General features: G+C 36.8%; 1 protein-coding gene across 2 annotated transcripts in view; it reads right to left on the bottom strand.

The window, feature by feature from the left end:
• SH2D1B (SH2 domain containing 1B) overlaps window positions 1-13,049 on the bottom strand; it is a 37,058-nt gene extending 24,009 nt beyond the window's left edge. For both annotated transcript variants that reach the window (XM_082662532.1, XM_082662533.1), the window contains exon 1: window positions 12,894-13,049. In XM_082662532.1, the coding sequence (XP_082518658.1) occupies window positions 12,894-13,042 (149 nt within the window). In that variant the 5' untranslated portion in view covers window positions 13,043-13,049. The remainder of the gene's footprint in view (window positions 1-12,893) is intronic.
• Between the last annotated feature and the right edge of the window lie 1,840 nt (window positions 13,050-14,889).

Genomic DNA, 14,889 nt, shown 5'->3' with positions numbered 1-14,889 from the left:
TACAGCAGAAATTAACACACCATTGTAAAGCAATTATACTCCAATAAAGATGTTTAAAAAAAAAGAGTATATACAGAAATGGATATTAGGATGTTAAACCAAGACGGATAAAATAGAAGATTTGTTGGCTGAATTCATAAATAAAGGCACACTCACCCAGGATTCAGAATTAATGTGCTAGCTCATGCACTGGGGAGTGACATAAACATTCTGCTAGACTGGTTAATTGAAGCATGGATTTAATGGTGGCTCACATTCAATGGAGATCAAAATGCCAAAACTTCCCTGGAATTCTATAGAGAAAGGAATCTGAAAACTCAGGAAGATGGGAATATTACAATAAATCTATTAATGCAAACCGTCTAGTTATTCCTCACCCCCCTTCAAGGTGTCTGAAGGTCAGCACCTTCATGATGAACTAAAAAATAAATTGTGAGGAGAGAACCAGCATCTTTGAAAACTGTATCTCTGTGCTGTAAGCTGGAGTTGACAGTGGGAAATCCTGAAACGGTTGGGTGCCCTGATTTTAGTGGAAATAATGGGATCGAGGAATAGTAGAGGTTAGGTGTTAGCACTCAATGAGAGACAAAGACGGCACAATTATCATAAGCCAGAGGGATGTAACAGTGTAAGAGCAATTTGCTGTACAGGGATCTGTGGTGATGTTTAATTGATTCACTGGATTCCAAAGCATAGAATGATGGACAGCCTAAAGTTCTGTTGGATATAAAGTAAGCAGAGAACTTCTAGGTCTTGTGGCACAACACTGACTTGAGTCACAGAGTAGGGATTCTTGGATGTCTTACCCAATCTACAGATTTAATCCAGTTGACAGACTCAGATCCCTTTTATTGAGAGTGGTGTTGGGTTTCTGGATTGCTTTAAGGAAGAAACGTGACCACAATTCCCCAAGCCTTTTCCAGAAGAACGTGCAACATTTACTAGGGGCACTGTGTACTGGGAAAAGGAAAAATACCCAATATTTTTTAGGGTTATTTGATATTGGCTCTGAACTGACACTAATTTTTGGAGACTCAAATGTTCCCATGATCCAGCAGTCAGAGGTAGAACTCATGGGAGTCAGGTGATAGAAGAAATCTTAGCCCGAGTCTACTTCAAGTGGATCCAGTGGGACCACGGGACCATCCTATGGTTATTTCCCCAGGTCCAGAATGCACTTACAGACTTAGGAATTGTCAAAATCTTTTCATTTGTTCTTTGAATCATAGAATGAGGACTATTGTAGTGGGAAGGACAAAACAGAAGCTCCTATAACTGGTTTCATCTGCCAAGACAGTAAACTAAAGCAATTTCACATCCCTGGAAGAGATTTCTATACTAAGGGCACCATCAAATCATGAAATGTACGGTGTGTTGATTCCTACCACATTCTCATTTGACTGACCTATTGGCCAGTGCAAACACCAGATATATCTTGAAGAATGACTATGGATTATTACAACCTTAATCAAAGGTTATTGTATTTTCAACTGCAGTTCCAGATGTGCATATTTTTGTGGATAAAATAATCACAGATCTGGCATCTAGATCTAGGAAAAGCTTTGCTGTAGATCAAACAAAAGCAATTTATCTAATTATCTAGCTAAAATTCCTAATAGCAAAGTAGTCAGAACCAGTTGCCTTCATTTGATAAGAATAAGAGTACACAGTCATGGCCTTATCACACAGATGTGTCAGTTCTCTTTCTGTGGCATAATATAACAGAAGGACATTGATTATATTAATATCCTGTAAAATATGATGTTGGTTCATTTCTGGGTCTTGTTCTATTGATTAACATTTCTCCTCTTTATGGATTGTAATTCCTGCCTCTATTCATACTTGGCAAATTTTGTTTTTGTTGTTTTTAGGCCGCACCATGCAACATGTGGGATCTTAGTTCCCCAACCAGGGATCGAACCCTTGCCCCCTGCATTGGGAGCATGCAGTCTTAACCACTGGACCATGAGGAAAGTCCCCATACCTGGTAAATTTTGATTTGATGCCAGAAGTAGCAAATTTTATCTTTATGGTGCTGGATATTCTCATTTTCCTATAAAGATTCTTGAACATTTTTCTAGGGTGCAGTTAAGCTACTTGGAAATAGTTCAATCTTTTGGAGACTTGTTTTAAATATTTTTTAGGTGATACAAGAGCAGCCTTTAGTTCAGAGCTAATTCTATCCCACTACTGAATCAGTATGCTTCTGATTATTCTAACTGAGGTCCATGAATTATAAAATTTTCTACTCTGGTGAGAATACAAACTATTTCCAGACCAGCGTGAGCTCCAGAGATTGTTCCTTTGGCTTTTAGGGTGATTTTTTTTACCCAGCCTGGTTATTTACCTCATGCACATGAGCTATTCAACACTAAGCTGAAGATTCAAGGAACCCCTCTGCAGATCCCAGGAGCTCTTTCTTAGTGTATCTTTTCTTCTGTGTTCTCACCCCCATAAACTCTAGGCACCTTGGCCTTCCTGGACTCCTAGCTCTATTTCATCAACTTAGGGAGACATAAGGCTCTACCTTGGTAGACAAGGACATTAATACAGTTGTTGTTATTATCTCAGATGTTCAAGAATCTAGAGAAAAGGAGCTTGCTAAGTAGAAACATGGATGATATTAAAGAAACACCCAAATTAAACTTCTAGAGATAAAAACTACATTGTGCAAAATGAAGAATTCACTGGATGGGATTAGCAGCAAATTTCACATTACAGCAGACAGAAATTAGTGAACTTGAAGACAAAGCAATAGAAACTATCCAAAATGAAAATCAGAGAGAAAAAAAGACTGAAAAAAATAAACAGAGAACCTGTGAAATGTGGAACAACTTTGGGTAGCCTAATATACCTGTAATTAAATTCCCTGAGTGGGAACAAAACTATTTAAAGAAACAGCAGACAAAAATTTTCTAAGTTTGATGAAAATTATAAACCCACATGTACAAAAAATTAAATGCACCCCAAACTCAAGAAACACAAAGAAAATTACACAAAGGTACATCACAATCAAATTGCCTAAAACCAATGATAAAGAGAAAATCTCAAAAGCAATTGAAGAAAAAAAATACATACCTACAGAAGAACAAATATAAGGATGGCAAACTTCTTATCAGAAACGTTGCAAGTCAGGAGACAGTGGAACAAAATCTTAAGCGTATTGAAAGAAAAAATTAACCTAGAAATCTATATCCAGGGAAAATCTTTCAAAAACTGAAGGTGAAAAGAAGACATTTTCAAATACACAAAAGCTGAAATAATTTACACCAGTATATATGCACTACAGGAAATGTTATAGGAAGTCCTTTAGACAGACAGAAAATGGTACCAGGTGAAAATCTGAAACAATACTAATATTTCTCAACTAGGAGTGACTTCTGGCAATGTCTTGAGGTATGTTTAGTCATCACAAGTTGCACAGGGCATTCCCCTCAACAAAGAATTAGCTGGCCCCAAATTTCAATAACGCCAAGGTTGAGAAACCCTGGTACATACAAAGGAAAGAAGAGTACCAGAAATAGTAATTATGTGGGTAAATAAAAAAATATTTTTCTTATATTTAAAATCACTTTAAAAGATAATTGATTGCTAAAAGTAAAAGTAATAACAATCTACCGTAGGGGTAATAAAATATATAGAAATAAAATGGATGACAATAAGAGCACAAAAGCTTAATTAGAGTGTGGGAGAAATGAAAGGATATTATTGTAAGGTTCTTGTATTATAGGTGAAGTGGTATAATATTACTCAAATATAGGTTATAATAAGTGAAACATGAATACTATAAATACTAAATAAACTACCAAAAAACAAAGAATTTTAGGTAGCAAGCCTGCAAAAGAGATAATTTGGAAATAATTTAAATATTCAATCAATTCCAAAGTAGGCAGAAAGGGGAAAAGAAGAACAGACAGGACAAATAGAAAATAAATACCAAGATAGTAGATTTAAACCAGTCATATTAATGATCACATTAAATACAAATGGCCTAATCATCCCTATTAAAGGGAAGTTATTGTCAGATTGGATAAAAAAGCAAGACTCAGGGGTATGATTCTTACAAAAGACCTGATATAAAAATGAAAACACAACTAGATTAAAAGTCAATTGATGGGGAAAGTATATACTATTAACACTAATAAAAAGAAAGCTAGCAATATCAGCTCAGAGCAATGACTATAACCAGGAATAAAGAAGTGGGGTTTTCAAAAAGATAAAGGGGTCAATTGATCGAGAGGATATAACAATTCTAAATGTTTATGCACCTAAATGTTTGTTTCAAAATACATAAAGCATACATGTTTTTCCCAAAAAGATATACAAATGGCCAACAGGTACTTTAAAAGGAACTCAGTATCTCTAATCATCAGGGAAATTGAAATCAGAATCACAATGAGATGTCACCTCACATGTGTTAGAATGGCTATCATCAAAAAGACAAGAGATATCAAATATAGGTGAGGATGTGGAGAGAAGGGAATACTTGTGCACTGTTGGTGGGAATGTAAATTGGTGCAACCACTATGGAAAACATTATGGAGGTTCCTCAAAAAAGTAAAAATTATGATCCAGTAATCCCACTTCTGAGTATACAGTCAAAGGGAATGAAAACAAGATATCAAAGAGATATCTGTACTCCATGTTCATTGCAACATTACTCACATAAGCCAAGATAAGGAAACAACCCAAGTGTCCATCAACTGAGGAATGGATAAAGAAGATGCGGAATATATAAACAATAGAATATTATTCAACCATGCTAGACAGAGAAAGATAAATGCTGCATGGTATCACTTACATGTGGAATCTAGAAAATTTAATCTGTTGATTAACAGACAAGAAACAAAAATTCATACTACCATTTCAGTTGATGCAGAAAAAAACTCTCAGCCCTACTAGGAAGTGGAGGGCTAAAGATGTAGTTAGTGGGAAAAGATTGAATACTTTTACCCCAAGATCAGAAAATGACAAGGATTTTTTGCACTCATCACTTCTATTATACATTGTTTTGGAAGTCTTAGCTAGTGCAATAAGGCAAGAAAAAAATGGAACAGAAAAATTGGCATGGAAGAAATAAAATCATCTTTAATTGCAGATGGCATGTAGAAAATCATACAGAGATTCTACAAAAAAAGCACTGGGCCAATAAGTGAGTTTAGCAAGGTTGCAGGATACAAGTTCAGTATATGAAAATCAACTGTGTTTTCATTCACTTGCATTGAACAAGTGGAAAGTGAAAATAAAATAATTAAAAATTTTAAATCATTAAAATCTGATATCATTTAAAATAACATCAAGTGTGTGAAATCTTCGGGATAAATTTGACAAAAGATGTACAAGACCTGTTACAAAACATTTCTGAGAGAAATTTTAAAAGATATGAATGAATGAAAAGATTAAACTATGTTCATGGATCAGAAGAATTAATATTACCATGTTAGTTCTCCCCAAATTGATCTCTAGATTCATGCAATCTCAATCTAAATGTCATCAGTCTGTGTGTGTGTTGGTGGGGGGGAGTAGATGAAAAGCTGAATCTAAAATATGTATGGAAATGCAAAGGGACTAACATAGCTAAAATAACCCTGAAAAAGTTGGGTGATTTAAACCATCTTATTTCAAGATTTATTATAAAGTGATAGTAATCAACACAATACAGAAGTTGCATAAAGACAAAAAAAAAAAAAAGATCCATGGTGAGAGCTTAGAAATAGATCCAAACTTATATAGTCAATAGTTTTTGTTTTTTACAAAGGCACAAAAGCAATTTCTTGGTATAAAGGATAGTCTGTTCAACAATGAGCTGGAACAAATAGGTGACCATATTTAATAAAACACCAACCCCAACCTTATCCCAGATTGCAAAAATTAAATCAGAATAGGCTACACTAAATGTGAAAGTTAAAAGTATACAACTCTAGAAGAAAACAAGGAGAAAATCTTTATGAATTGCATTAAACAAGGGTTTATTATATACAACACTGAAATCACAATTCATGAAAGAAAAACATGATAAATTTGACTTCATCAAAATCAAGAACTTCTGTTCTTTGAAATATACTGCTAAGACGATGAATAAAACAGTTACAAGTCAATACAGAATGTTTTAAGACTTTTAACTTCTGGCTCTCTCACTGGTCTTGATTGGAGTGTGCATCCATATAACCTTTTGTTGTACTAATTTGTCAATGTGTGTAAAAATGTTAAAATGTTTAGGATATTATCCTGAGGAGAGAGTTGGGCAAACTCTCAAAGATGTAAGCACAAAAATGTTAATCTTCTCAAATTACATTGGGTCCATTGGACCAAACTGGAAATAACCTAAATATATAGTTATATATAAATTATGATATATGCAATCAAAATAGTAAGCAATCATGAAAGGCTGATGTGTATTGGCTTTCTTTGAAGTGGAAAGATACCCATTATACACTGAAAAAAAGGGTTTCAGATGATCATATATATAATGAATCATTTATGTACATATATAATATTTGCTTATACATGCATATGAATAGAGAACAGTCTGGAGAGATTAGAAAATGTGATTTCTGAGTGGTGAGACTGAGATAATTTCTGCTCTCTTTTTTATACCTTTCTCAACATTTGATTTTTCTAAAACAACAAAAAAGTTTGAATTTTTTTTTTCTTTCTGAACTCAAGTCTTTCCAAAGATCTCAGAACCTGAGAGCTGGAAATGACTCTTGGGTTCTCTCTCATTCACTCTTTCTGTTGTTTCCTCCTCAGTGAGGACCTGCCCTAAGTCAGGGCTTGGGTTCTTCTCATCTGCAGCCTTCCTATATATGACTACAGAAAGTCCCTCCTTTGCCTTCATAACTGCAGGTGAATTCCTTGCATCTCCGAATATCTATTCCATTTTGACTCTGCTGATTATAAAGCCAGACCCAGTTCCAACTTCTAACACTCACAATGTCGCCTACACAGACAGTGTTTTGCACATTGGTGTTTTCATGCTCTATCAGGCTGTGAGATCAAGTAACATTTCCTGTCCATGGTTACCACATACATAGCTTTCTGGTCAGTGCTATATGCTGCTGGGCCAACTCTCCTCTGTGACTTCCTTCCTTTATTTCTAACCTTCTCCATAATATCTTCATTTAGATCTGTGAAATCATGAAATTTGGCATATTGGCATTCTAACACAACAAAGAAGAGAGGGTAGCTCATTTCTAGGAAGCAGAATGCAAATTCTACATATTAGGATCTACTGCCAAGCCCTCAAGTCCCCTGCTTGAGCACTTTATAACACAGTTCCAAGGGGACCACATTGAACACATTTCAGTGGAACTGGGGACATTGATAAGAGAGGGAACATAACATATTAACAGTTTGACCTTGGACACTTTAGTTAATAAGAAGCTCCATTTCTTTTCCCACAAAATAGAGATATATCACCTATGGAAGACGGCTTTGCAAAAGATAAATGAGGTAATTGATGTAACATGCTTAGCACAATTTTTGACTCATAGAAAGCACCTTCATAGTGGCTCTTGCTGCACAGATGTAGAGAAACAGTCTAGTGCTTGTGTTGTAGATAGTTTTGGCTTTGCTTACTTAGGGTTGTATACTGGAATATGAATTGCTTTATGTGACCTTCTCAGAGGAATCTTTCCTGTACCCAACCTAAAGAAGACTATTTGTCCCTCCCTGTAATACCCCTCTGTTTTGTTTTCACTGTATTGTCTCCTCTCACTGGAATGTCATTTCATGAAGGCAGGACTAGTGCCTGTACTGTTTATCACTGTCTCACCAACGCATAGGAACATGCCTGGAACCTAATAGGTGCTCAGTGTGTGCTTGTTGAATGAGTGAATGAAGCTTCTAGTCATCCTCCAAGTCCCAGCTCCCATGTAGGCTCTCTACTCCTTGATGAATGAATCACTCCTTGCTCTCAGTCATCAGTTATCACACACGTCACAGTGTCCTTTTACTTCTTTATTTTCCCCACTAGACTCTGAGCTGTGTTGAAGGCATCAACTGAGTGTCTACCATAGTGCTTGACATGGGAGACTTTAAATAACTGTTGAACAATAACAACTGAATGGTCTGTCTGATCTTTGTGATAACAAAATTTCACAAGAATTATGAAGAAGGCCGTTTTGATGGGGACCATTTGATCTGAGCCTTAAGCCTGAGGGTGCCTGAAATTTTGTTTGCCTTTAAGTGACGTGGGCAGGGAAGAGGGTGAGCCCCGATCAAGTGCAGGTGTTTAACAAATATTTATTTCTGCCTCTCCATTTGATTAGTTATTATTATTTGTATTACATTTCTCCATGAATTTTGCTTTGAATGAATATATAAGCTAGCATGATGTATCACAGAGCAGTTGAGCATAAATGTCAATTTTTAAAGAGAATCCCAGTGTTGACTATGTACCCTGAAATCTTGACCAAGGTCTCTCCTGTCTCTATCACAGCTCTTGCAACTTCTTCTAATCTCCATTCGCACTGCTTGCCCCACCGTAGCTAGTCCCTCACCATCTCCCATCTGGTTTGCCATCATCATCTGCCAGCTTCAGTACACTCTCCTTATTAGACTGGAGTTCCTAAAACTCAGCACTAATCTTGTCATTTCCCTGCTTAGAAACCATCCGTGTTTCCCCATTAGCTACAGAATCATTCTTTTAAGACCCCATAATATTACCCCAAACTGACTTTTCCAAAAGTTGGTTTCCAAACTACCTTTCCAGAACCCTGTATGATTCTTATGTGTTTTAAAATATCCTATTTCTAGACCTATGTTCCTGCCTTTTCCCCAACCTACAATGCCTTCCATCCCATTTCTGTGTAACCAAATCTTATCCACTCTTTTAAATCCCAGCTCAAATACCACCTCCTCTAAGAAAACTTTCCTGCTCATCTCCTCTGTCCTTGAATTTGTATAATATTGTCTTACCCTCATTTTATTTATTTACATGTTGAAAAAAATTGCAAGTCCCTTATTGGAATCTCCTTAGAATCTCCCCAGGCCTTAGCACAGTGTTTGAATAGGTAGTAGGGATTCACTACATTTTTATAAACATTTTTTTAAATTACCAAAGTAATGCATGCACGTAAGCACTTAAAGTGTGAAAAAGTTATCAAATAAAAAGAATGAATCCACAACATTTTTTTCCCTATTTACTCCTCTTAAATTCCCCAGCTGTAACCACTATTATAAATTTCTTATATAACTTTCAAAACTTGTTTATGAATATACAAAGATATAGGCGTACTTTTTTTTTTTTTTTTTTTTACACAGATGGGATCATACTTTGCATCTTGCCTTTTTCACACAACAGTAGATCTTGGAGTATTTTTCATACCATATATGGATTTACTCAATCTTGTTAATGTCAATTTGCACATACTTATGCAGTAATAACTATAAGATACATTTTTATTAATGAAATTTTGAGTCAAAGGTTATACCTGTGCATTTTATGTTTTGACCACATTTCTATCCAAAGAGGCTGTATTTAGCATGTGCAAGCACTTCTGCTTCCCAGCAGTTGAATTTCCTCTGGGTATTTTCATAGTTTTAATTCTAAAACCTTGAAGAGGTAAAAATGGTATCACATTATTCTTTTTTTAATATAAATAAATGTATTTATTTATTTATGGCTCTGTTAGGTCTTCGTTGCTGTGCGCAGGCTCTTTCTAGTTGTGACGAGCGGGGGTTACTTTTTATCACTGTGCGCAGGCTTCTCATTGTCGTGGCTTCTCTTGTTGCGGAGCACGGGCTCTAGGCGCACAGGCTTCAGCATTTGTGGCACTTGGGCTTTGTAGTTGTGGCTCGTGGGCTCTAGGAGCACAGGCTCAGTAGTTAATATAGTTGCTCCGCGGCATGTGGGATCTTCCCGGACCAGAGCTCGAACCCCGGTCTACCTGCGTTGGCAGGCGGATTCTTAACCACTGCGCCACCAGGGAAGCCCACATTATTCTTTTAATTTGTGTTTCTTTAGTTATGAGTGAGATCTAGCATTTTTTTATCTTTCTTTTTCACATTCCATTTCAGAGAATCTCCTCCTCTTGCATTTTACCTAGTTTTCTATTGTTTTTTAAAAGCTTCGTTATATGTTAATGAAGTTTTGATTTTTTCTGTTGGTTTGTCAATAAGTTTTTTTTTAACAACAGTTTTTTGTTATAATGGTCATATTTAGCAATCTTTTCTTGGTTTCGGTGTTTTATATCTTGTTAGGAAGTCTTTCTCAATTCCAGGAATATTTTTTAATAGTTCACGTTTTCTTCTAGTACACACAGTTTCATTTAGAAAAATAAGTTCTGTATTAGAACCAATTTGAATTAATTTTACTTCAAGAAGTAAGAAAGGGATTCAGGTTTATTTTTTTCTAAGTGACCAGCCAAGTGTCCCAACACAATTATCACTCATCTTTTCCTCATTGATTTGAAATGCTTTTACGTATATACTAAATTCCATACGTATTTGGATTCATTTCTACCGGATTCTATATTTGATTCCATTGATCTCTCAGTATGAAACTCTTTTAATTACTGTAGTAGTTACTGTAGTTTTATAATGTATTTTAATATTTGGTATTAGTCCCCCCTTTTTTTTTGGCGGTACGCGGGCCTCTCACTGCTGTGGCCTCTCCCGTTGCGGAGCACAGCCTCCGGACACGCAGGCTCAGCGACCATGGCTCACGGGCCCAGCCGCTCCATGGCATGTGGGATCTTCCTGGACCGGGGCACGAGCCTGTGTCGCCTGCATCGGCAGGCGAACGCTCAACGCTCAACCACTGCGCCACCAGGGAAGCCTCCCCTTTTTTCAATTAAATATTTTCTGGCTCTCTGGCAGGTTCCTTGTGTTTCATTTCCCACCTGGATAAACTTTACTATCTTTGAAGAAAAAATTTTAAATTCTGTTGATTTTTCACTGGAAATATACTGAATTTATGATTAATTATGGTGAACTGATATGCTTTCAAACTGAATCCTTCCCTTCACTGAAGTCTTCTAGTAAGCTCCCCAGTAGCTGTTTAATTTTGTACATTTCATATTACATTTATTCCTGGGTATTATTAATTTTTTGCTGATGTAAATGAGATGTGTTATTATATTTACTTACTGGTTATTGTTTCTGTATGAAAAAGCTATTGATTTTTTAGATTTCAATAATATAAGCAGATATCCTTATTGGATTTTCTTAGTTTTTAGTAGTTTTTCTTTTCAGTTAAATCTGTATTTCACAGGTATAAAGTCATGTCAACGGCAAATAATAATAATTTTGCATCTTTGTTTTCAATTTTTACATGTATTTCCTTTGACTAATTACACTTGCTAACATATCCTGGAAAATGTTACATAGTAGTGCTTATAATGAACATCTCTGGCTCATTCATGATTTGGGGGGTAATTCTTCTAGTGCTTCATCTGGCCTTTGTTTAAGGAAGCACCTCTCTAGCTCTACATGGTTAAGAGTATGTAAGTGTGTGTATGCATATGCACACATGACTGTGTGTTTAATTGAGGGGTTGATGCTGAATTTTATCTAATACCTTTTAAGCAAATTTGAATCAGCTATGCAGTTTGTAACCTCTGACTTATTAATATGTAATTAAACTAATAATTTTCCTATCAGGGAACCATCCTTGATTTCTTGGATTGGACCATACTTGAGCATAGTGTATTTTCTCCATTAATGTTTTACTGGCTTCCATTTTGTTAGTAGTTTATTGAAAATTGATAGTAAATGAAATTGAAATTGGTCTGTAGTTTTCTTGTGTCTGTGTGTGTCTTTTTTCTAGAAAAAAAAAGTTTTACCTTCATACATAGAAATTGAAAAAAATCAGTAAGAAGACGAACAACTCAAGCTAAAAATGGGTAAAGGATATGATTATGCAATTCTCAAAAGAGGAATTAACAATGGCTAAAAATATATGAAAACACCCTCAACATCACCTGTGACTTGAAAATTCAAACTGCTAACACCTTAAGGCTGCCTTTCTTATATCTGTATTCCCGGTATCATATAGAGAAAGAAATATATCCCTGCCTATTCTGTTAGTAATGACAATCTCTTTTGTCCTTATAGCTCCCGAATTCTAAGAAGCCCTGAAGCGCATCCATGGAGACACTTGGATTTTAATTTCTATAACAGGTAAAGAAAAATTTCAGTGGTCTCCACAAAGACAAGAATCTTTAAAGACAGTAGATTTCCCCTGATACCTGTTCAGGATTGCTTTCTAAACTGGGCTAAACAAGTTCCTTCAGCAGTGTAGCTCTGATGCTCTGGCTTGGACCTGCATACTGAACTCAGCCCCTTTGGAACCACCAGATGAATTGTTGCACAACCAAGTTGTTTGAGAAATCCCAGGTCTCTGTTTCTTCATCTATAAAATGGTGGCTTGTCTTGATAGACTAAAAGCAGGATGAAAGGAGATGATGTACGCTGAAGCCTTTTACAAATCCAACGAAATTTGAAATATTATTAGTATTTTAAGAAGCACAAGTGGAGCCAGCAGAATCCATGTAAAAAGTTGGCCTCTCAGATAAAAATTTTATAAAGGGCACCTAGTCTTTTCCATACCAAATAAATCAACCTCTATAGGAGAGGACCTTTCTCACATGGCTACCTTCTCTGCCTCCCCGCTCTGCTCCCATACTGCCTGCACTCTTCTCCTCACCAGCCCCATTTCTGCTGCTTCACAGAGTCTGCTCATTGCTTGTATGGCATTTGCACCAGGGAGAGAAGGGCAGGTGGAGGAGCTTGGACAGACACGTTCCTTCCATCCCCTCCTGGCAGTCTAACTATTTCTCATTCTGCTCATTGGGGCTGCGAAGTCAGTGAAGTAGAATTTCTTTTCTACTTGGTTGTCAGTCCTACATTTAGCATAAGGTTCCAAATGTGTGGAAGATGAGGCTACTCACGAGACACAGAGGCACAGGACTCCGGGCACAGACTCACTGTCTCTTAACAGAAAGTTGCCGTCCACCCCTTCCTTGAGCAGCAAGGTCTCACAGTCTCGCTTGGACAGAGGGCCGTGGTAATAAGGCAGATCCATGGTGAGCCCTCGCATATCCCAAGTTCAGGGACAACTCTGAGGAGAGAAGAGGAAGCAGTTGGCCTAATAGAGCCTGTGGAAATACCTCTTCCTTCTCTGACTTGTGAGAGTGAGATGAGGTTACTTGTGGGACTCAGATAGTTTCACAAGATTCAGGAAATGTGAGAGGTGGGGTAGTGAAGTGACCAAGACTTTTCAGCCTGTAAATAGACCAAGTATGACTCATAGAAGTGGGTTAAAGTGCATTTGGGTACACACTGGAATCAACGATATTTATGGCTCGAGCTCAATGCCAAAGACAAGCCCCCCAGAACTGGGTTGCAGCCTTGTATATCACCCTAAATCACCAGTTTTTACCTTCTCTGGCTCATGGCATCCCTTCCAGGGATCACATCACTGATTTTGGCTGAAATGGATGCCCATTTTCTGCTGAAGCTGCCTATGGTTATGCTATGCTTAGCTCAGAACAGGTGCTCACAAACCGTTCAGATGCTGAATGAATCCAAATATGTCCAGACTCAATGGAACAATTGAGAAGGTAAGATGCGTCTATGGGTCAAATGACATGAGAAATGTAAGACAGCAATGGGAATAGAAAGCAACTGGATGCTGTGGGGGGAGGATGGCTAGGGGGGAATGTCCCCTGGCTAAGGCTCCTAGCCACTGGTGAACAAAGGCCATTTTTAACATCCTCAAGCATCGTGCCTTTTGGGGAAGGAGCTGGTCCATGTGCGAGGGATATCTGGATATGCAAAATTAGTGCAGGGATACTTCTCCAGGTGGAAGAAAAGAATATATTAGGCTTGGGTTTGAAGAGTCTCAGGTCCTTTGAAGTTTCCATCCTGCAGGACAGCAGTGATGACCAAGGAAAGTCTATCTAGCCAGGGACACTTAGCCCCCTTTAGACAACCTGGTGTTGATGAGAAAAATCTCTCTTTTTCTGCTGAGCCTTTTCTACCTTGGTCAACTGATATGCTTGGAAAAGATGGTTTCTGTTATCTGAGAATCAGAATTAGTCTTAAGAGTAATTTCTGTAGCCGTTTTTCCCCAGCTTTGTTGAGATACAATTGACATATAATATTGTGTAAGTTTAAGGTGTGCAACGTGTTAATTTGGTACATTGCAAATGATAACTACCATAACATTAGCTAATACTGCCATCTTGTCACATGCTTACCATTTCTTTACTGTTGTGAGGACATATAAGATCTGCTCTTGTATCAACTTTCAAGTATATAATACAGTATTATCAATATTAATTGTAATCATCATGCTGTACATCAGATTCCCAAAACTTATTCATCATATAACTGGAAGTTTGTACCCTTTGACCAATATCTCCCCATTTCCTCCAAGGCTTTTTGAGCAACTAAACCATCCTACATAGTGTTGTTTTATGTTCAAATAAATCTTTATTTACAAAAAGAGACACTGGCATGATTTGGTCGCCAGCTATAGTTTGTCAATCCTTGATTTAGAATAGTAAAATTTTTAACTGAGTACATGACTGCCTAGCTAAAGGCTATTTTTCCTAGCCTGCCTTGTAGCTATCTGTGATGATGTGACTAAATTTAATGTCAATATAGATTAGCATCCTACATAGTATTACTTAATTAGCTATTAATTAATTAATTTCAGATAGAAGCCATGTAAACATATCTATAATCCAACGTTTTAAATTGAATTACGTTTACTTAACTTTAACAATTACCATCACACAATGTCAATTAGTATGAACTATATGTAAATTTCTCTCCCTATTCACCTGCCTTATCCAAATATATATAGAAATTTGTACATATCTCAAGTACCTATCTATAAAAATAGAACCGTGTGCTCAGGACACATCCTTACTTCTCTTA

Source organism: Grampus griseus (assembly GCF_964374135.1).
Source record: "Grampus griseus genome assembly, chromosome: 1".
NCBI classification, from domain to species: domain Eukaryota; kingdom Metazoa; phylum Chordata; class Mammalia; order Artiodactyla; family Delphinidae; genus Grampus; species Grampus griseus.
Note: the sequence above shows the minus strand (reverse complement) of the source record. Positions and strands in the feature narration are given on the sequence as shown.